General features: G+C 43.7%; 1 protein-coding gene across 1 annotated transcript in view; it reads right to left on the bottom strand.

Moving 5' to 3' along the window:
• Positions 1–24,193, bottom strand: part of LOC311148366 (metabotropic glutamate receptor 4-like) — a gene marked incomplete at both ends in the record, with an annotated part of 274,215 nt that extends 250,022 nt beyond the window's left edge. Inside the window, one exon of the mRNA XM_084185315.1 lies at positions 23,648–24,193. Coding sequence (XP_084041441.1) covers positions 23,648–24,193 — 546 coding nt within the window. The remainder of the gene's footprint in view (positions 1–23,647) is intronic.
• Between the last annotated feature and the right edge of the window lie 333 nt (positions 24,194–24,526).

The following is a 24,526-nucleotide window of genomic DNA, read 5'->3' as shown; positions in this document are numbered from 1 at the left end:
GGAGGACACAAGGAAAAAGCACTGCCACCCTGACTACTCCCTGCATTCGGCACGTTCTGCAGAGAAGCAGATAGGAGAGGAACACGCTATATCCTCCTCTCAGAGCATGAGAATCAAGTCTCCTTCTCCTCCCATCTCTACATCCAGGCAGGTCAATATTGATGAGGGGAAGCATCCTGTTTTTATCTTGCTGTGAAGTGCACAGTGGGATAGGGATAGGGAGTCCTCCCAGATTGAGGATCAGTGTTGGAATTCATGAATCTTTGAATTCCAACACTGAGTCACAGTTATTGTTGCCACGTGGCATGTTTTTGTATGGTTGATACTAAATCCCCCAAAATATGAAACCATGACATCCTTCTGGAGTACAACAGGTATCGACTTCAGATTGGATCTCATCTGCAAACATTCCACTGTATCCTTGCCAGCAGAGCAAATGCTAACCTTCCTATTCCCCAAACCACACACCAAGACAAGTCCTCACTGGTCTGGTTTGCCTTGTACTGCACTATCACGTTTAACACCCAACCTTGTCCTAATGTTAGTGTACAGCACCGTACACTGTGTCCACACTGGACCTTCGTGCCGATGGGCATAACAGTAGCAGTGTAGCACTCTTCCGTCCTCTTTCCTTTCCCACAAGCGGAAAAACACAGGCCTCACACAGGGACAAAAGAAGGGAAAGACAGACCCTGAAATATGCAGCTCTTTCTCAACCATGCTAACACTGACACCAGCGCTCTAATCCATTACCCCAGACGCCTACACCGTAGGGGATCTGTGGGAGACCGATACACACAAACAGAAACAAAGCCTCAAGACTCAGCCCACATTTATGTATTCCCTGGCATTGTCTGGAGGAAGTTTAGGAAGAGAAGGTGGGCAGATGTACAGGCAATAGGATCCAACCTATTTCTCTTTATTGTTCAGTGGCATCAGAGCTTCAACAAGAGCAGGATAGAGTATATGGCCCGATAAAACGATTTATTTGACTATTTCGACAAAGTTCAGAGAGTGCAAGGTGGATCTACTTCCTTCCCTGTTGCTGTGCTTTCTTTCTCTCTCTCTCACTCTCTCTCCTTTTCCTGCTCTTCGTCCATTGTCAGAACTCCCCCGAGGTTCCCCTCGAGCACAAACAATTTGGAGCCTACTCACTCACACTAGCAACTAATTACACCAATGCTTTAATATTGGTCAAGAGCCATTACAGATAGCTCATCAAATGTGGAAGTTGATCATGAATATAGCGCTGAGGAGGGTCTGGAAATGAGGGATAGTAGCACATGGTCACATGAGGAATAGCATATTGTAAGCAAAAAGGGAAAAGAGGGTATTGAGCAAACAGGCAAGGAATAAAAACAAATCAGATTCCGTTTTCTTCAGCTCTGGTTAACACCTTTAACTGAATGCTTCTGTCTCATCTATGGCATGAATAGAAAGATGCTAGACAGAGGAAAGTAGCAAACCTTTTTTGTGAATGGTAAGAGGGGTGGGAATTGAGTCAAGGAGGCTGAGGATGTCCTAAAATGGACACCAGGTTTAACTTTGTGTCATCTATCAACCAAATGATGATGGAAATCTATCACATATGATTATGCTATGCGTCATCTGGAGTTTAGCGTTGATGTGTAGTGTAGGAATGACATTAATGCACACACAGTAAGGATTTGTTTTATGGCAGAAGCATCACATAACACTAAATATGGGGCGGCAGGTAGCTTAGTGGCGAAGAGCATTGTGCCAGTAACCGAAAGGTCGCTGGTTCTAATCCCCGAGCCGACTAGGTGAAAAATCTGTAGATGTGCCCTTGAGCAAGGCACTTAACCCTGATTGCTCCTGTAAGTCGCTCTGGATAAGAGCGTCTGCTAAAATGACTAAAAAAAAATATGAGGACACATCATATTCCTCCAAGCCATTCTAACTCAGTTTGCAGCACACCCACGCATACATGAGTTGAGTGATTTCTGTCATTGAAGGGAGTGAGTGGTGATGTAGAATTTGCTTGGGGGCTTGTGGTTGCCTTGCATCACATGCTACTGTGATAGGAGCTCTGCTTAAGAAAGCATGTAAATGTGTGTAATGGCTTCTCTTTTCATTATGTTCAACCAGCCTTAGGCCCAGGGGTATATCCAGATGCAGACAGAATGAGTTTGCAAGTGACAGTTGCGAAGAGGCAGATTCTAAACAGAGCAAGAGGCCTCTGTGCTCACGTTCCGCCATTTGCATGTAAGGGCTGTCCTACATTTACCCATTCACTAATGAACATCTGATACAGTGGCTTGCGAAAGTATTCACCCCCTTTGGCATTTTTCTTATTTTGTTGCCTTACAACCTGGAATTAAAATTGATTTTTGGGGGGTTTGTATCATTTGATTTACACAACATGCCTACCACTTTAAAGATGCAAAATGTTTTTTATTGTGAAACAAACAAGAAATAATAAAAAAAAAAAAAAAACTTGCATAACTATTCACCCCCCCCCCAAAGTCAATACTTTGTAGAGCCACCTTTAGCAGCAATTACAGCTGCCAGTCTCTTGGGGTATGTCTCTATAAGCTTGGCACATCTAGCCACTTGGATTTTTGCCTATTCTTCAAGGCAAAACTGCTCCAGCTCCTTCAAGTTGGATGGGTTCCGCTGGTGTACAGCAATCTTTAAATCACACCACAGATTCTCAATTTTATTGAGGTCTGGGCTTTGACTAGGCCATTCCAATACATTTCCCCTTAAACCACTTGAGTGTTGCTTTAGCAGTATGCTTAGGGTCATTGTCCTGCTGGAAGGTGAACCTCCGTCCCAGTCTCAAATCTCTGGAAGACTGAAACAGGTTTCCCTCAAGAATGTCCCTGTATTTAGCGCCATCCATCATTCCTTCAATTCTGAGCAGTTTCCAAGTCCCTGCTGATGAAAAACATGGTGTTGGGTGGCGCCAGACATAGCGTTTTCCTTGAGCCCTGACCTCAATCCTATAGAACATTTGTGGGCAGAGCTGAAAAAGCGTGTGCGAGCAAGGAGGCCTACAAACCTGACTCAGTTACACCAGCTCTGTCAAGAGGAATGGGCCAATATTCACCCAACTTATTGTGGGAAGCTTGTGGAAGGCTACCCGAAACGTTTGACCCAAGTTAAACAATTTAAAGGCAATGCTACCAAATACTAATTGAGTGTATGTAAACTTCTGACCCACTGGGAATGTGATGAAATAAATAAAAGTTGAAATTAATCACTCTCTCTACTATTATTCTGACATTTCACATTCTTAAAATAAAGTTGTGATCCTAACTGACCTTAGACAGGGAATTTTTACTAGGATTAAATGTCAGGAATTGTGAAAAACTGAGTCTTCAACTGTATATACTGAGATCATGTAACAGATTTGTCACGCCCTGACTCAGGGGACTCTTATATGTTGAGTCATGGTGTGGTGTTCTATGGTGTGTTTTCTATGTTTCAGTCTAGGTGTTGTAGTTCTGTGTTTGGCCGGGTGTGATTCCCAATCAGAGACAGCTGTTGCTCATTGTCTCTGATTGGGGATCATACTTAGGCAGCCTATTGGCACTCGTTAGTTGTGGGATCTTGTTCCGTGTGGAGGCTTGTTTTGTGTTTAGCCTTAGGACTTCACGTTTGGTTTGGTTTGTTGTTTTGTAGTGTGTTTATCGTTGTAATAAACATTTACGCATTTCACGCTTCGCCTTGGTCTGACCCGTCCTTAAACGAACGTGACAGAAGATCCCACCAAACACGGACCAAGCAGCGTGCCCAGGAGGACCGAACACCCTGGACACAGGTGGGGAAGATTTGGTCTTGGGAGGAGATATTTGCGGGAAAAGGACCCTGGGCGAAGAGGCAAGCCCAGGCAGGAGAGGAGCAACGGCAACACAGAAGCCGGCCGAGGAGGAAGCACGAGAAGCAGCCCCAATAAAAAAAAATTGGGGGGGCTAAAGGGGTGGTCGGGGAGCGAGAGAGAAGAGCCCCGACCACTGCACCCGGTGGGTTTCCAGATTGAGTCCCTACGACCATGGGAAGAAGAGTGGGAACAGTATTATACTGAGGAGTCGGAGGATGACGACGACGATGAGTTTCTGTTCCCTAACTCGTGGGGGCTCCTGGAGGAGTCCTCACTGGAAGAGGAGTGCCGAGAGAGAGAGAAGGATCGCATCGGCAGGTTAAGAGAGGAGGCCACCATATTACGGGGGCTGATAGCTAGAATAGAGCGGGAGAGATCCATTCAAGAGGTGGCACTGCAGGAGGCTCGTAGGGAAAAGGAGGAAGTAGAGGCATGGAGAGAGGAGCGGTTTAGGCAGCATAAGGAGCGGGGGTTAATAAAGGAACCCAAGCAAGCCAGTGGTGCATGTTCCCAGTCCGGCCCGGCCCGTACCTGCTCCCCGCACCTAGCCAGTGGTGCGTGTCACCAGCCCAGTACGACCCATTCCTGCTCCTCGCACCAAGCCAGTGGTGCGTGTTCCCAGTCCGGCCCGGCCCGTACCTGCTCCCCACACCAAGCCAGTGGTGCGTGTCACCAGCCCGGTACGACCCATTCTTGCTCCTCGCACCAAGCCAGTGGTGCGTGTCGCCAGTCCGGCCCGGCCCGTTCCTGCTCCACGCACCAAGCCAGTGGTGCGAGTTCCCAGTCCGGCCCGGCCCGTGCCTGCTCCCCGCACCAAGCCAGTGGGGCATGTTCCCAGTCCGGTCCGGCCCGTTCCTGCTCCTCGCACCAAGCCAGTGGTGTGTGTCGCCAGTCCGGCCCGGCCCGTTCCTGCTCCTCGCACCAAGCCAGTGGTGCGTGTCTCCAGTCCAGCCCGGCCCTTCCTGCTCCTCGCACCAAGCCAGTGGTGTGTGTTCCCAGTCTGGCCCGGCCTGTTCCTGCTCCTCGCACCAAGCCAGAGGTGCGTGTCGCCAGTCCGGCCCGGCACGTTCCTGCTCCTCGCACCAAGACAGTGGTGCATGTTCCCAGTCCGGCCCGGCCTGTTCCTACTCCTCGCACCAAGCCAGTGGTGCATGTCGCCAGTCCGGCCCGGCCCGTTCCTGCTCCTCGCACCAAGCCAGTGGTGCGTGTTCCTAGTCCGGTCCGGCCCGTGCCTGCTCCTCGCACCAGACCAGTGGTGCGTGTGTCCAGTCCGGCAACGCCCGTGCCTGTTCCACCGGTCAGCTGCTCCACTCCGGAGCTAGAGCAGTCCGCTCCACCGGTGCCTGATCCAGCTCCGGTCAGCTGCTCCACTCCGGAGCCAGAGCAGTCCGCTCCACCGGGGTCGAGTCCAGTTCCGGTCAGCTGCTCCACTCCGGAGCCAGAGCAGTCCGCTCCACCGGGGTCAAGTCCAGCTCCGGTCAGCGGCTCCACTCCGTAGCCAGAGCAGTCCGCTCCACCGGTGCATAGTCCAGCTCCGGTCAGCAACTCTACTCCGGAGCCAGAGCAGTCCGGTCCACCGGTGCCAAGTCCAGCTCCGGTCAGCGGCTCCAGTCCGGAGCCAGAGCAGTCCGCGCCACCGGTGCCCAGTCCAGCTCCGGTCAGCGGCTCCAGTCCAGACCCAGACGTCAGCCCCTCTCCAGGTTCGGGGTCTCCCACACCAGGGTCCAGACAGGGCTTGGTACTTCGTGGGAGGAAGGAGAGGGGAAGCAGCGCGCCGAGGTCCAGACCAGACCAGGGGCACAACAGGGAGGCGGAGAGTATGTGGTCGTCACGCCCGGAGCCGTATCCGCCTCCGAGGCGGAATGCCCACCCGGCCCCTATCTTGTTATGTAAAGGTTGTGCGGTCGGAGTCCGCACCTTTGGGGGGGGAGTACTGTCACGCCCTGACTCAGGGGACTCTTATATGTTGAGTCAGGGTGTGGTGTTCTATGGTGTGTTTTCTATGTTTCAGTCTAGGTGTTGTAGTTCTGTGTTTGGCCGGGTGTGATTCCCAATCAGAGACAGCTGTCGCTCGTTGTCTCTGATTGGGGATCATACTTAGGCAGCCTATTGGCACTCGTTAGTTGTGGGATCTTGTTCCGTGTGGAGGCTTGTTTTGTGTATAGCCTTAGGACTTCACGTTTGGTTTGGTTTGTTGTTTTGTAGTGTGTTTATCGTTGTAATAAACATGTACGCATTTCACGCTGCACCTTGGTCTGACCCGTCCTTAAACGAACGTGACACAGATCATGTGACACTTAGATTGCAAACATTATTAGTTTTATTTAACTAATAATGTGACTTCTGAAGGTAATTGGTTACACTAGATCTTATTTAGGGGCTTCATAGCAAAAGGGGTGAATACATATGCACTCACCACTTTTCCGTTATTTATTTTTTTGAATTTTTTGAAACAAGTAATTTTTTCCATTTCACTTCACCAATTTGGACTATTTTGTGTATGTCCATTACATAAAATCCAAATAAAAATCAATTTAAATTACAGGTTGTAATGCAACAATATAGGAAAAAATGCCAAGGGGGATGAATACTATTGCATGGCACTGTATACCATATAAGCCACTTCAAATGTATCTGACCGGTAAAGTGGGTTACACAGGAAGCACTTTGAGCAACTCAAAGAGGCTCTTGATAAAATATTTCCAAGATAGTCAAGTGACCGCTCTAACAATGGAAATACATGTCGTCAAAGATGAAAGGCAGGCGGGAGGAGGCGAGATCAGGTGGGACCATTCTAGCCAATGAGAGGGCAGATACGCCTGTGAACAACAGGCATAACTCTAATATAATGTTGTTTTTTCAAAGTTGCCGAAGTGCCACTTATATCAGTGCATTTGTAACAACCTAACCATTATGAAACTTATATTTGATCAAATACGCCTCATGTAGCAAATTAGCAATTACATTTTTTTATTAAATTCGACAATCTCTCATTGACCATTGATTTTGGGCAGAGTAAACCCTCTCACTTCACCTCTACCTCTCTGACTATGTCCTCATTAGTATAGTGAGATATGGAATATGTTTTAGTCTACTGTACCTGGGGCCTCAACTCTCCCAACTTGCCTTTGAATATGAAATGAAAAGCCAGACAATTCATAATGCCGGTTCTAAAAAGATTCCACAGTTGCATTTACTGATATGGTCTGTAACGTTGATGGCTGAAAACGTAAAACACCCAAGAACGAGTGGATCTTCCGAACCAGGCATCTTTTCATCTGAAGCACAAGAGAATAAGGAATGCACAGGAACATTAAATAATTAAGTGCACTCTGCAGCCAGGGCCATTCATCCGCACTCTGTGGTTTAAAAGCCTCTGACGGAGGCTATTGATCTGTGTGCTTTGGCCGGGCCACACCAGATGTGTTTAGAATAACTGGAATCAGATCATCACATTTACAGGGAAAGGTAGACCTAGAGTTTGCTGTTATTGCTTTGATAATTTTGGTCTCAAAGATACTTATATCTGGAATATTCTCCTCCTCATATGCATTTTAGATGTCTCCCAGGATGATGTGCGCTACAAGAGAGATGCTGGTGCATGGTTTTGGTACATGAAAACACTTCTGTCAAAATGCAACTTAAAATCTAACTTTTTTAAAATCTCATTGGCATTAGGACATGTCTAACTTTTATCCCAATTTAAATCTAGGATAATGTGTCTCATGGTAGTTCAAAGCTATCCCCACGATATCATGAGATTTAAATCCATCTTAGATACCCTATAAATACTTCAGGGTGACTGATTACCATCATTTAATTATCTATAAAAAGCAATTAAGAGCCCCTTTACTGAAACACTCACAAAAAAAATGCATTGTATGTGTGACAGGCCTCTTTCTTATTTCCAATTGTAATTAACTATTAAACATGTCCTATCTATTACAAGTAAAGTCTGACATTAAATGCATTTACCTTTCCATTTGTTCCAGTTCCTGTATGTTCATTGTTATTAGCCAAACAATGTGTTGTCACACACATAATCAAACTATGACATTTAAAAATGAAATACATGAGTTTGCACATATTAAATTAAGATAATATCTCTGAAACATTGATCTGTTGAAAACAGTTGTAACAGATTGTTAGGGAATACACTACACAGATGGTATTTTTAGTGTCTGGTGTAACTGTGATCTTTTGTCATCTCACTAAACACTAGACTTGCCAAGGACTGACTGCATTGAACAGCAGCATCATAAAGTAATGTAAATAGTTCTGTAGTTTATAAATGGGCACCAATTATAATCCATCCCCATGAGATCCATCTAAACTGCAACTATTAAAATACCAGTACATTGCAGACCCCCTTTCAGTCCCCAGAAACACTACACTCCCCTGGTCCACCTTGCAGTACCTTAACCTCATAAATACCTGTCTCCATTAGTTATAATCTCAACTCCACTGGTTTCACTATGTACTCCCTGTCATGAATGATCGTACAGGAGCTTTTAAAAAACACGCCTTAAGCTTTCTGAACAGGTTGAGGACAATGTGTTCTGTATGAAGCACTGACTGCAGAGCCAGACCTAGAATGAAAAAGTGAGCTGTCATGTGAAAAAGGCTACACCCCTACCTGGTCCAACTCACAGCTACACTGCAGATCTGTCTCTCACTTGAGCTCATCACGAGCAAAAAAAAAGGCTTGCTGAAATCCCCAATGGTCTAAATAGTTAATTCCCCTTATTTTGTCAGCTAAGTTACAGAAAAGAGAAGCAGGGCGGTGAAAGGAGCCGGTAGCACATCACTGTGTACGCCAGTTAAGGGGCAACAGAGGGAGAATGTGTGCGTACGCTCCCACTCACAATTACTCTGAGCCAGATAACATGTCTAACGTCTCTAAGCCATGCAGGGAGATTGGCTCTGGGTTTTGTGTCTATCCTTTCCCTTTCCTTTCCCATTCACCTCTTGACGCTGATGCACACAGGCAGCTCACTTCTCAATGTCCCTGCAAACCAGCCCTTTTCACCTGAGCAGATCTTCCAAGTTTAAAATATGTTTGGACGGAGAGTGAAATAGAAAATGTAATGATGCAATCTGTATCTGCAGAATAAGAGTTACTGGTGTATCCGTTTGTTAGAGAAACTGATGGCCATCTCCTTCTGCCTCTGGCTGTGCATCTGTAAAAACTCAAACAGGAAAGTTTTCTTCACAGCTTTTTTGATGTAATGTCTAAAGAGAAAAATGCACCAGCTATAGGCCTACTTCCATTACGAAGCTACTATTATAAGAAAATCCCACTTAGTAATTAGTATTTCGTCATCTCCTCTATGACTTTCTTTTTTTGCAAAGATCAGCTGTAGATAACATGGAATGGTTTAGGGATGGGGGATTGAAAAATGAAGAGGTTTTGCCTGAACATCAACATCAACATTTTGGAGGTCAAGATCAAGTTCAAGTCCAAGATCTCCATTCTCAGAAAATATTGTCAATCTCATTGCAACATTTGATTGATTCCACCTCCTCACGGAATTTAGGCGAAAAATAAGTCTGGTTCTTGGAACCCTGCATGTTCCAGGACACTTCATGTTGTGTTCCATCCATCAAAGCAGCAGATTATGATGGACATGTACATAATGTGGCTATTACCAGGCTTCCTATAGGACCATATCAAACACGTTTCCCTAAGAGCACTGACACATGTCACACAGCATTACTAACCCCATTATGGTCAGTGACGGGAGATGTAGTCAATGCTATTGCTCAGTCAAATTAGGTTATCGTCAATCTTCTCTTATTTCTTATTCATGGTGACGGACTGGAAAACATAAAGACACAGTATGGTCTTAACTGATTTTTCTTGAAGACATTCTAGTGGTTTAGAATATCTGGGTAGAGGTAAGAATACATGTTTTAACGTATATACCACTGTTTTTGAGCTTAGTGTAGCCTATATTTTCCCTCGTTTTGTAAAGGTAGTACAGATTAAATTAAAAATCATATTTACTTAACATATGTAAGCATCATGGTTGACTTTGGACATTTAGCAGAACAGTCCGTCTCCCTCAGATTAAAATCAATTTACAATAACTAATTGTTTGCCAAATAAAGCCCAGTTGATATAGTAGCGTCATTGAGCTCTGTCTGAGCCAGTCTATAAGATGACCTTGCCTTAGACTTGCTGAGTTTTCATATTCCCCTTCCACTTTTCCCATTGACTTATAATGCTGAACTCCTTCTTGGTCCGATATTAATTTTCTCAGGCATTGAGATGAAAATCAATGGAGGTGTCAGAGGACTCGCCAATGATACAGAGCACTCTGTTTCACACGTGTTTGTTTTTGCCCAAAGCAGCAACAGCAGCAGCCGGTCCCATTGAAAGCATCAGTGTCAAGATCTGATGCTTCTATTTAGACTCAGTAATTGATTAAGTGTGAGAACAGCACACAGACAGGTAATGTATTCAGTGAGTCAATGCCTCTGCCCCTTACACTGCCATGGCACACACCGTAATTGCTTTTAGAGGGGCCCCAGACCACACTGATGGTCTCAAACAGGAGACGAGTGAGTGGCTGTTAAGATCTGTCTTGTTAAGGGAGGCAGTTGTCCCAAGAGGGCACTCCTGGAGGAAGTAAAGAATGGACTGTCCTGTTAATAAACACAGGTTATCGGCCAGGGTGATAGATTAGCCTTCATCTTGTTGTCGATCAGCGTAATGGTTATTGGTAATAACATTTGTGCTCCCTCACAAGAAATGTGGTACAGCTGGAATGAGGTTAAGTTTTTTGAAGAAATTCAATTTTTTTATGGAGTGGAATGGTTTTACAGTTTTACACGCAATGAGTGTGGTATGTTGTTGTCTTACCCATTTCAATCCACTTATTGTAAGTCACTCTGGATAAGAGTGTCTGCTAAATGACTACAATGTTAATATCTGTATTGTGGCAGTGAGAGCTGACATTAAGCAAGAAGCTGTGCATATATGACGTGGAAGTCGATTAAGGCAGCCCCCCGCACCTCTCTGATTCAGAGGGGTTGGGTTAAATGCGGAAAACACATTTCAGTTGAATGCATTCAGTTGTACAACTGACTAGGTATCACCATTTCCCTTTCCCATATATACAGTGGGGGCTGAAATTATTGACACCCTTGATAAAGATGAGCAATAATGACTGTATAAAATAAATAATTCAAATACTGAGCTAAAGTGCCTTGCAAAAGTATTCATCCCCCTTGGCGTTTTTTCCTATTTTGTTGCATTACAACCTGTAATTTAAATAGATTTTTATTTGGATTTCATGTAATGGACATACACAAAATAGTCAAAATTGGTGAAGTGAAATTAAAAAAATAACTTGTTTCAAAAACGGAAATGTGGTGCGTGCATATGTATTCACCGCCTTGACTAAAATGTAAATGTAAATAAAGTCCACCTGTGTGCAATCTAAGTGTCACATGATCTGTCACATGATCTCAGTATATACACACCTGTTCTGAAAGGCCCCAGAGTCTGCAACACAACTAAGCAAGGGGCACCACCAAGCAAGCGGCACCATGAAGACCAAGGAGCTCTCCAAACAGGTCAGGGACAAAGTTGTGGAGAAGTACACATCGGGTTGGGTTATAAAAAAATATCCAAAACTTTGAACATCCCACGGAGCACCATTAAACCCATTATTAAAAAATTGAAAGAATGTGTCACCACAACAAACCTGCCAAGAGAGGGCCGCCCACCAAAACTCACGGACCAGGCAAGGAGGGCTTTAATCAGAGAGGCAACAAAGAGATCAAAGATAACCCTGAAGGAGCTGCAAAGCTCCACATTGGAGGTTGGAGTATCTGTCCATAGGACCACTTTAAGCCGTACACTCCACAGAGCTGGGCTTTACGGAAGAGTGGCCAGAAAAAAAGCCATTGCTTAAAGAAAAAAAAAGGGACTGGGAAACTGGTCAGAATTGAAGGAATGATGGATGGCGCTAAATACAGGGAAATTCTTGAGGGAAACCTGTTTCAGTCTTCCAGAGATTTGAGACTGGGACGGAGGTTCACCTTCCAGTAGGACAATGACCCTAAGCATACTGCTAAAGCAACACTTGTGTGGTTTAAGGGGAAACATTTAAATGTCTTGGAATGGCCTAGTCAAAGCCCAGACCTCAATCCAATTGAGAATCTGTGGTATGACTTAAATATTGCTGTACACCAGCAGAACCCATCCAACTTGAAGGAGCTGGAGCAGTTTTGCCTTGAAGAATGGGCAAAAATCCCAGTGGCTAGATGTGCCAAGCTTATAGTAACATACCCCAGGTTTTTTTGTCTTATTTCTTGTTTGTTTCACACAAAAAAATATTTTGCATCTTCAAAGTGGTAGGCATGTTGTGTAAATCAAATGATACAAACCCCCAAAAAATCTGTTTTAATTCCAGGTTGTAGGGCAACAAAATAGGAAAAATGCCAAAGGGGGTGAATACTTTCGCAAGCCACTGTACACTATTCCTAAACTTACATCTCTGAAGTACTGGGGGAAAGTAGAGAGAGGGTCAGAGACTGGATGAGAGATATTTGACAGCCTCTGGACTCACTCAACAGACAAAAACAATTGTCTGTTAATGAGACATCAGCTAAAAAAAACAAAAGCAAGGATGATAATATTTCAACCTAAACCTAAAAAGAATCCAGCTATATTTGATAAATATTTATTCTCTAAAGGAACAGACTGAATAGCGTTGTGCGGTGAGGGATTTTTCAATCACCCGACCTCAAAAGCAGCAGAGACCCCAAAAAATGTTTTTGCTCGCTAACAAATAATTCACTTTATTTATGCAAATATTTCTATATCCTTCATACACTCGCCAGCAGTTCCCTAAGCTCTATACTGTGTTTAAAATGGTATAGCCTACAGTTGCATGAAATGGCACATGGGCAAATGAATGGACTTCGTCTCTTCTTCTGTGATTCTGTTATGAGTGAAATATTTCTCTATTTGCCGCCAACCATTTTGCAACACTAACCTAATAGCCAACCTCTTGATTCAGTTTAACACTTGAGAAAGAGCTAGAAGGGAAAAGTGAGTTCACCAAGTGTCCCACTGTGCGAACATCACTGTAAGGCTTAAGCGCTTTTCAATCTGGTTTTAAAGTGCCATTCAAAGAGGATTATAACAACGCCTCTCATGTTTTCCCTGTGACTCTGATATCTGCTGTATTTTACTGAATTTATGTCAGATAATCAAATTACACCTCCAAATTGTCCAGATGCACTGCATAACGGAGAATACATAGCGATTTTTCTGTGAGAGCTGCATTAAATAAATGTACAATGCTACTTCACATCAAGTCAGAAAGATTGTTATTGTTTCACCAGATGTTGTAACATCGCTTTGCGAACTCTTGAGGGTAATTTTCAGTGACCTCCTCGAATGGCATCCTCTTCTACGGCTATATTGCTATGAAGACACATCGATTCTTTCTGTTGATTGTCAGTTGGTTTTGTTTTATAAAATTCAATGATATACTGCAAATATTGTTGAACTTTACCTACAGGTGCTATCCACTATTGGAAACTGTTTTCATTTTAAGTAGCAATAACTTACCATTTTTTCACAAATACTGTAAAATGACTCATCCCTTGGTTATTTCCACAGAAACTGTGGGGAGAACTGAGATGGCGTTAACTAGATTATCACCAAATCCCCTTAAGATTCAGATAATAACGTATCTGATCAGAGGGGTTTTCTCCCATCCTCAAGCTGTTCTTAGAACTCGTCTAATCCAAATAAAGTGAGTCAAGCGGCACTAATTTAATGTTATTTTCTAGAAACACAAAATATCAGCATGTTTAACAGGAGTGGCATATAACAATTGGTCTATCCTAAATAAAACTTAATTTAAGGGTTGTCAAGTATAAGCATTTTTATAAATAAGACTGAGATTCAATGGGTTCTTAAAATACCTTTTGTTTGACTTTGGAAGTGGTTCGTTAAAAAGTACATTCCTTCTTTAGGTTGTCTGTGCTTTCCTTTCTGCAATGTTAGGCACTGAACTTACAACCAAGCTCTAGCAGAGGTCAATGGGAACATTTGATTTGATCTGACTTGATCTGATGTGCTCTAGACCATATAATTAAAAATACTTAGGAGTAAATCTGGGGTCAAACAGAAGACAGGAGTTTGCCATCTTAGAACACTTGGAAACAACCTACCTGATTTAGAAAACCCTGAACAGTCAAATTAATTGTAACCCTTCTGCAATGATTACACTGACCCTTGGTTGGCATTGCAATTATTTATCATCAGTCGCTGTGTTTAGGACAGCTGCCAATGACACTAGGCGGTGCATTCTGTGGCTCTGAGCCTGTGGAGCGTGCCTTGGTCTATAGAGAGGAGAGGAGAGGAGAGGAGAGGAGAGGAGAGGAGAGGAGAGGAGAGGAGAGGAGAGGAGAGGAGAGGAGAGGAGAGGAGAGGAGAGGAGAGGAGAGGAGAGGAGAGGAGAGGAGAGAACTGGCCAACATGTCAACCTGACATATTAAATCATTAAAATCAGGGATGAGGAGCTGCAGTGTCCTTGAGGATGACCCTAGGACTACTGGGCTAACATATCCATCCAGCCGGCCACACACTCACTTCACCTTCCTCTAATGGCCTCTCCACAGCTGGAGCAGTGACAGCAAGCACAGAAAAGAGTGGTTCAGAATGTTTAGAGCACTAGATCTGGAGGGGAATGTAAAGGTATGATCGATCATCTCAAAGGTGAAAGGGTCTGTTTATTGTAGCAGGCGATCTCTGAGGGGACAGAGCTGCCCAGAGCTACTCCATTATGACTGAGGTAGTTGTGGCAGTGAGGTACAGACAGTTCCCATGCAGGGTGAGTCAACCTGTAGATAATTATTTATCTTACTGCACGTACAGTATGCTTTCACCATTGCTGGATGCACTTGGAGACCCTCCCTTCATAATTACCCAACCCATAGTATGCATCTGAAATGGCACCGTATTCCCTATATAGTGCGTTACTTTTGATCAGAGCCTGCATAGGGCTCTGGTCAAACGTATAGTGCACAAAATGGAATAGGGTGCCATTTCACAAGAACTATCAGTGATCACAAGGACTACCAGATCAGATGATCTATTCCTGTATGTGAATCAAGTAATGGTACGTGAATAAAGTAGACCTGACCGCAATAAACCACCTCAGGACATGCCACACCACTGCAGGGTCAACAATTAAAAAACACAAAACAGAGTTTCTTAGGAACAAGATTTCACACATGCCCTAGCAGCTTCCAATAAATGTTTAGCATCTTTTCAGGCCCACTCAACTGGGAAACGCTTGACAACATACCCCCTAGCTGGGCAAGTGCTGTGGTCTGATTCAATAACTACAGCTACAGCTAGTGGGTCAGGGCACATTCCTACCAAAACTGATGTTTAGCACTGTAATCAGCTGAATTCTTTGTTATTTCCTAGCGGTCTATGCTTTGTGTTGCAGTGTATATAAATAGCCAAAACCAGGTACCATGTTATTTCAGGCTACTATACTGGTGCTCTTGCATGAATGGATCCTCGACTGATACAGTGAGTATGGTGGCATCCTAGGTCAGGGACATAGTGGATACAGACTATTGTCTGCAACAGCCCAGGTGAGATAGCCTATGTACCAAAAACAAACAGCATTTTGGTACATTTATCTTAATTTAACTGTCACCGCTTTAACCATGTGTGAAATCAATACCAATATGGACCAACTTTCCTTCCATTGTGTAGCTTCAAACATTGCCTTTCAACAGCAGGAAAAAAACGAGGGTACAATTTCAGGAAACAGAGTATGCTGTCACAACAGTTCCCAGGACCAGGTTCAATACCTAAGAGGTGTGTTGATGTTTGTAAGGGAGGGGGTCCTCACAGCTTGATTCTTTAATAATTGTACGGGACAAAGAATGAAAGTGACATAGGAGTACAACACAAGCCCAGTCTGTGTTCTGTGTAGGGATTTATTAAACGCTTTGTCTCTTTTACTGACTGAGAGAGGTCTGGGAAGAGATCATTAGCCAGTAAATGAGAATTGATCCTTCTCTGACTGTCTGCTAATGTTGGTGTGTACAAATGTTTTGAGCGGGTGCGTGTCTTATTGTTTATGCCCTTCCATCTGTTATGTCCTGACATTGTTCTCTAGTATGATGTAATATCAGAAAGAGGGCATTATTTCAAAACCATGGAAATGTAATACTGTTATTATATCTCAGCATTTAGTTTCAAGACAACATTTCTGAAACTATACTCAACAATATAACACATTGTGTATGCTGAAGGTCACTAATGCAATACAAAGCTGATAAATCTTTAAACTTTAGAATTAATATTCTGTGTCCTAGTTATCTGATGTTCAAATGGTCATTTGTAACGGAACAATGTGACTGCCTCAGAGAAGAGCGAGAGAGAGAATTCCTCTGTGTGATGGAGGGTAGATGATTCATAAAAGCTAGCTATCATGTTGTCCGATGTGCACATAGACTGGATGATGTCCAAGCTTTTTATGGTAGCCTGGGGGAGCCCAAACTCACGCTTGCTGCTGTTACACTAGTCTAGTGTATAAAACCTTATGTTATACTAGGGAAATTGTGTTTCCATAGCTAGGGCTGACAGTGAAGACTTGTGAAGAGCAGAATCAACTGCATAATCAAAACTGTTCCTTTGTGAGAAGGTGTTAAAGTTCACAGTTAGCCATTGTTATGTAAATGGTAGCTGAGAAGTACCAGTGGCCTGGATTTGGCCCCAGGTGAGAGCATGTTCGCCGGAGCTATGGCCCAGTGAGACACGGGTCCCGGCCCACGTAGATGGAAACAGAAAAGTCTGAGCCTTTTGGATAAAACACTGGGGTAAATTCTGTATGGAAATGCACTATCTCTGGCACTGCTTCAGGCTAGGTAGAGGACATGGGATGGTACAGGAGGGAATTGAACCGACATAGAAAATCTCAGATCAACACAACTTGACTATCATTATGCAAAAAATTGCAGTGCATATACATTTCTTAGTGGTTATGTTTTTACGGTCATAATTCAGGCAATGTCTGAATGTGTGCAGGGATTAAAACAGAGAGTATGTCAATTTATCACAGCATATTAGCTGATATATACCATCACTCCAATGTACCACTTGCAGTGTTGGGGGTAACACATTACAAAGTAACGCATTACATTAATAATATTACTTTTTGTGGTAACAAGTAATATAACATAGTGCTGTTCCAATTTGAGTAATAATATTACAGTTACAGATCAAAGATAGGTCGTTGTTACTTTGTTACTTTGGTTATCATTCCCTTCCTATTAAAGTTATTGATCCAAATTAAATATTTGTTATGATTATTCTTCCCTTTCTGTTGGTGCAATATAAAAAAATCCCCCGCCCCAGATTCTAATTGTTTTCGTCTTGAGTCTGATGTCCTCTCACCAAGTTCCTGTTAACGCACACATGCACTACTACTAACTGCTTTAGTGAGAGAGAAGAAAAATGGCAAAAGCATCTAAAACAATTAGTTTGTCAGCGTGGAAGTATTCCCATTACATTGATTTGGTAGAATAACAAAATGACGACAATATAGTTGTAAAATGTAAACTGTGCCCAGGTGAAAAACACCTCTCCACTGCTAGAAACACAACTTCCAATCTCTTGAACCACCTACAAAAGCAACATGCCAAGACAAGGGAACGGTGGGATAGCTGGGCTCTGTTTTGGAGATGTGGCTGTTTAAAGAGTAATAGGAAAAGCCTGAATAGGGTAATACCTAGGCTTAGTGTTAGATTTGGAGACAGGGGGAGTGCAGTAGTGGCAGCTCTGAGACATGATCACAGTGCATCAGATGGCATCAATGGTTTTGAGGAGTTCTTGAAGCTCACTCTTTGAATTTATGACACTGGAAATTGTCAGTAAATGGACAGTCAGCATATGGACAGACCCAAATCAAAAGATTTACTGACAATTTACAGTGTCATAGATTCAAAGAGTGAGCTTCAAGAAGAGCTGAAGAAGCCATGTACAGTAACTGGAGAAAATGCCAACAGTATATTAATAGCATGATTGTAACACTGGATTTTCTCAAGAATAATCCCCTCTTTCCACAAGGGAAAGGGTAGGTTATTCGATAAACACACAGTGTTTGACATTATTCATGTTATATGTCTAATGTGTTAAAGAATAAATGAATGTAGCTATCATGCCCTGAGAATACACAATGTCAAATGAGGGCTATTCCACCATAACAGAGTGATGCTGAGACTCCAATTATTGCAAAGTTAAACAAACAATACAACTCTATGCACAAGCATGACTTTTAACAATTTCCACTGACATTTTTACCAAAATAAATCTACTTGAAAAACAGTGCAGATGCAAAGTTTGGTGACAGAATGAAGGCACCAACAGCACAAACCGTAATTCTGTTACCAAACTTTGCATCTGCACTGTTCATCAAGTAAATTTGTTTGTATGTGCATAGAATTGTATGGTTTGTTTAACTTTGCAATCATTTGTTTTTGTTTGGCATACATTTGAACGTTTAACAAAATAGTCTCAGCATCACTCTGCTACTGTGGAATTGCCCATAACTATACAAAAGGTTAGAACATTGGAGCTGTTATCACAGTTGTAGCTTGTCTTGTGTGTCTACCAAAGCACTATATATCTCATTTGCTGTTAAAACCAGTGTAGATGGTGTTAGTCTCTACAGAGTTGCAGTGAATCATTCAATTACCTCCCTCATAAAGAGGAACAGACCCAGAAAATTAAACCATCTGCTTTAAAAAACTAACTTGACATCCTCCCCTCCCCACCATGCAGCATTCCCTCTGCAGACCTGCAAACTTATACTAATGAAATGCCAGAAATGAATGAGTGAAACCCGGCGTCTCCACACAGCGACCAGTGCACATGTGGAGACCACCGCACCGTGCCCCTTTCGCAACTATAGCTGGTGATTAGCAGCTGGTGTTCCAGCTTCCTGTGGTGGGACTCGGATAGATGAAGAAAAAACAGAGCAAAATGAAGAGGTATGTTTCTGGGCACTCTTCCAGGGTCGGCTGAGCGACTTGAGTCTGAACTAATCCTGACCTAAAGGAGCTGCTCCGCTGTGGCTGGAGCTCTGCGTGGATGGGAACGGCCACAATGAACAGTGAAAAAGACAGCTGCAAGGATCAGTTCTGCCCCGATTGTAAAAGTCCTGTTGAGTGGCACGGATAAAACCCTGGCATAACCACTGGCCTGTAAACCTGCAGAAAACAATTGCCTGCAAATCTTTTGAGCCGCTCTTTTGGTTTGCTTCCCTTGTTTGCTTTGCTTGCACAGGATTTTGAAAGTCACAGGCGAGTAAAGAATTCACTTTTTTGAATTATTGGGCATGGATGGGCGGGTAAAGGGATGGAATGGTTGGCTTGAATGAACTGATATAGTGTGGCTGCACCAAATTACACTTAGTGCAGAATGGTAGTCCACTTAGTCAGAATCAATTCTCCTGGCCAGAACTCTTTCCTGAAATGCCACAGAGCTACGACGCTGAGTATCCGTGAAGGTGACAGGGCACACCTTGAGAGGCCTGTCTCAGGGTGATAAAGAGATCTACTGGCTACTGAAGTAGTTACTGAGAGCAGAACTAATGAATACTACTCACTACACAGGCCAAACTAGCTGTGGTGTAGTTGTGCTTCAGCTCATAAAGTATTCATCTTCATTCAGTCTAGTTTTGCCAAATACTCAACTACTGTCTTGACCAAAAAATTCTCAAAGGTATACCATTGAAAATCATTCTGATTCCACACATTCCCTAGAGCAAGGACTTTCAAAAATTCCCTGTAAAAGTCTGCACAGCAATGTAGAGCCATCCTGCACACAGAGCAGAAGCATCATTTCATCACATGTTCTAAATTTATGTATTTTTGTCTAAGGTTTTTTACAGCCCATGATGGTTCCTGCGGTATTCCAGAGTGAACTCTGTCTCAACATGTTGAGATGTTGAGAGGTGGAAGGTACAGCGCCTGAGGGTCTCCCATCTCTGTCTCTGAGGGAAGAGAAAGGGCCGCAAGGTCTCTCTGCTTCACAGACAGCACAACAGACAGCTAGTTAACCCTCCTCTTACAGCTACCTACAAGCTCCCCCGTCTTGTCCTCTAAGCTCCTCTCACCTCCCTCCCCTCTCCTCTCTGAAGGCAACCTCCCTCCCCTCTCCTCTCTGAAGGCAACCTCCCTTCTGCTTAGAAGGAAGAGGTAGACAGGTGTGTAGGCTGTTTGTGCCGTAGCAGACTGTACACCTGAGTGGAGGTGGCCGAAGCGCCCCTTTCCTTCTCTGAGAACATATGCTTGTCTCAGCAATTCAACAGAACCCACCATCATACCTGCCCATGTAGACTGTGACAGTTACAGTGCTGATACAGTAACCTACATGAGACGGAGAGAAGAGCTGATATGCACGAGGCCAGAGACGCATCTCCAAGACACGATCACAAAGCCAGAACCCTAACTAAAGCCAACCTCCTCGTGATTGGGTAATCATACGCAGTCGCTACAGTGTCATAACCAGCCCCACTTTGCTCCTGCTTATGTTGCAGTAAAATACCCAACTGATGAGAACATGACTGAGCATGAGCAGACAGGGCCAACCATGGAGGGAGGGAGCTTTCAAACCCCAACTGGATCCCCAGGCGGACATTACGTCGTCTGGGAGTAAAATATTCATGCAGCACAATAGGGATGGGATCCTGCCTACTGCTCGGGAGTGCTGAGTTAACACTTTACCCAGCCTCAGCCACTTTAAGACTGGGAGAGGGAAGTAGGGAGGAACGAAAAAAGCATTCTGACAACAACAGCACGCATGCAGTGTGTTATGGCCAATACCCTTAGGCTCATAAAGGACATGGCAAATAACAGTAAGAAGAACGGTTGTAACCCAAACTGATATGTAAGTGTTGAGCTTGCCTTGCGTGTTCAAACAAAACAAAATATGGATGAGTCAGATCCCCTAACCCATGTACAAGAAACAGTTGACTCACCAAGAGTTTACTGGGTATAGCTTACAGTATGTGAGGCTGGGACAGCCCTATCCTCAGCTAGTCTGCCAGGGCTGAGAAGCTCACTTACTTTCTGGTTTTAAAATAAATAAAGTGCATTTTGAAGTGCAAAAACCTGCAAGCTAGAAACAGTCAGTAAAGGCTCTCTGACCTATACCGAATTGTAAAGGAAGTGTACAGACCATGTCTTTATTCAGAGCTCACCTAGTGACCTGCACTAAGCTGTGTACTACTTGGCCATCAGCCCTTCATCATTGGACTGAATTAGAAATCAATGCCATCTTCTCCAAACATCTTTCTGAAGACTGCCTCCCACTTTGATCAACCCTCTCACCACCATCATCCAATCATCTGAAGAACACACACTCATTCCTGGATGAAAGGAGAAAAAATATAGGTTGTGCAGATGAAAGATATCAGGTCAAGCTCTTGAAATCATTAGAAACAAGAGAATTATCTATCTGCGGCAATACCACCTCATTCACTAATAAAGAGGAGTCCTTATATGGAGCTAATTATGGTGCTGTTATCCAGCACTAGGTAGGCTGAGGCAGGCCAGCACATGATGTGAGCATGGCACTGGTTATCAGAGGCGTCATACCCATATGGGAACGTGCCCCCTCAGATTTGTCCTGTTTCAAACATTTTCAGATGTTAAATTCATTACTAAACTTAACCACATTTTATCAGTGGAGGAGGAGAGAGTGTAGAGTGACACACACAGCGTTTGATTTGATTTGATCTGCCGGTGATGGGCAGGACTCGCAGGAGGTATGTTTGTAAATGTGTAGCCTATTGATTCCTTAATAAATAAAATGAAAACGTTTGGTTGTTTCTCTGTAATACTAACCACTAGCCATTTTATGAAGTTGGCTTTAGCTAGCCAGCTAGGTAGGTTTCCAATCTCCCAACTTCCCAACTAGCTACCAAGCCATTTCAGGCTATCAATCAAGTTAGAATAGTTTGTCTAACTATCTTAGCTGGCAAGGTTGCTAGACTTTAGAAAAGCAAGCAATTACTAAATGTACTGAATTAGACTCACATTCCTTTCAATCTTTTACCCAGATTTGAGCAGAGATACAGAGAAGCATATTAAGGGTTATGATACTATATACCAGTGTGGCAGTTGTAACTAAACTCCTAAGGCATAAAAGTTCTTAAAGAATCAATGTGCATCGTTTGAACAGGCAAAGAGGTATGCTTAGATAACCTAGAATTTTTTTTTTTTTTTACATAGAATTAGGCATAAGGATTAAATAGAATTAGTCTCTAGATTGCAGGAAAAAACTGTTTGAAAACTGCTAAATTCTCCAACTTCTGGAGGGGGTATCAGCCCCACTCCGTACCACCCACCATTTATCCACACGTACTTTGTGCCCCCTTTTAAAATAATACTGGTTATTACAGCAGACACAGAGGACTGCTACTGCCACCTACTGCAGTAGACATCTCCTGATGGTCCTTGTTTACTTTAAAGGGATACTTCGGGATTTTGGCAATGATTTACTTCCCCAGAGTCAGATGAACTCATGGATACCATTTTTATGTGTCTGCGTGCAGTTTGAAGGAAGTTGCTAACTAGCGTTAGCGCAATTGCTAACTAGCGTTAGCGCTTGGACTGGAAGTATATGGTAACAGCTAGCATGCTTTTGTTCTATGAACATAATAATAATATTGTAGCTACATTATAACACAGCCAGGATGTTTGCCCATTGGACTGCCTGGCATCTTCATTCCCATGACAGCTTTGTGCCGGCATTATGTATGAAAAATGTATGCACTCACTAACTCTAAGTCGCTCTGGATAAGAGCGTCTGCTAAAAATGACTAAAATGTAAAGAAATTATGAAAGGGCCTGTTGTGTTGTGCTTTGTTTTCACTCTGGTACAGTATGTTTGGATCCTGAGAGCAAACATAATGCTGATCTTTAATAAGTGTTGAACGAGCGCTCACATGGTCACATGATTGACTTGGCTTATTTAATTAGATGCAAAGCACCACTAAGGACTCTTACCAAATTAATGTCATTATGGAGATAGGCTGAGGACTAATGAGGAGCCTCCACTGTCTGGACAGTGAAAAATATGTCTGGTTTTAATGGGACTTCTGTAGGACTTACAAACCACAAAGACCACATCCAACTGAGGCGAACACGGACACAGATGTGCAACATGCAAAAGACCAGACATTTTGGTTTGAGAAGCAAAAATCTTTAGGAATATGAGTTTTGAGTGGTTTAATGAGGGATGTAAACCTATTTCCTCACATGAGTTGATGCCCATACAAGAGGGACAAGGAGCATTTTCACAGACACCGATAATTCCTGAAATGTGAGATATTGAATACGCCCCAAGCTACACTATGTAATATCACCTTTGAGAGAAGACATTGGGTAAAAAGCATAATATAGAAAGTGGTGATTGTTTTTGCTTGTTTTATCACATCAACATGTCCATAATCTTGGGAAATGGGACAATAGATATAACCTTTCTCCTTTCATGAAAACACTTACAAACCCTTTTTACCAGAAAAAGCAACCTAACTTTTTAATGACACCCATTACAAATAATTATACATGCTTCAGCCAATAGCATCACAGATCTCAGTCACAGTGCTTTCATAGTAGAGTATGTAGTCTCAGAGCAAGTGTGCTGCCAGCCTACAAACGCCTGTTGGGAGACACTACTTTCATAGCCACCACCATCATTCACAGCCATTAACCAATAAGTGTAAACTGAAAGGCACTTACCCTGAAGAGCCGCAGGATATTGGCAACCATGATTGACACAGAGCTGGCGGAGGCCCCGATGACACCCACCACCCTCTCAGGCTTGGTGATGATGGGCGGCCCGCCGCTCAAGCACTTGATGTCCGTCCCGTCCTTCTCGATGAGTGCCTGGACGAAGGTGAGCGACTGCTCCAGGGCGTGGGTGTCCCGGGAACAAGTGTCCAGGATCCTGGCACCCAGAGTGATGTTAGGCAGCAGCTCGTGGTCATTGTTGATGCGGTCCAGGGCGAACAGCATGGCCTCCAGTCTGTGGATCCCCTTCTCCTTCTTCAGCTCCCCACAGGCTTTACCGTCGTTGCCTCTGGCGTGTACCGGGAAGAGGCCACCAAGAGAGATGTCCCCGTCTATGCGGATGGAGTTGAGGTGTTTGTGGCCAGGTGTCTTCGTCTTGGCCCCCAGGACCACCAGGATACAGCAGGCCAGAAGCAGAACCTGACAGGGCCCAGCCAGACCACCTCTGTGGCAGCCAGTCTGCCCCCTCCTCATACAGCTTCCCAGAAGAATCATGACGGAAGGCTAAGCTAAAACCTGCATCCAACTCAATTGAGTCCCTTCGAAAAATATAACAATTAAAAGAATCCCACAAACAAATGTCCTGAAGGTTAGCCGCAATATCCTTCAGAGCACAGAACTCTCTTCAGGAGTCTCTTCTCAGCTCTGACACCATCTCAGTAATATTAATTAGCTTTCTCTCTCTCTCTCTCTCTGCTGGTGCTGGTGCTGCTGCAGTCTACAGCTGTGAGACCTCTGACCTCTCAGTCTCTCTCTTTCCTCTCTCTCTCTCTCTTCTCTCTCTCACTCTCTCTCTCTCTTCTCTTCTCTCCTCTCTATCTCTCTCAC

The sequence above is a fragment of the Coregonus lavaretus genome, assembly GCF_964263955.1.
Source record: "Coregonus lavaretus genome assembly, chromosome: 20".
Classification (NCBI taxonomy): domain Eukaryota; kingdom Metazoa; phylum Chordata; class Actinopteri; order Salmoniformes; family Salmonidae; genus Coregonus; species Coregonus lavaretus.
This window is presented reverse-complemented; position numbering and strand designations above follow the sequence as displayed.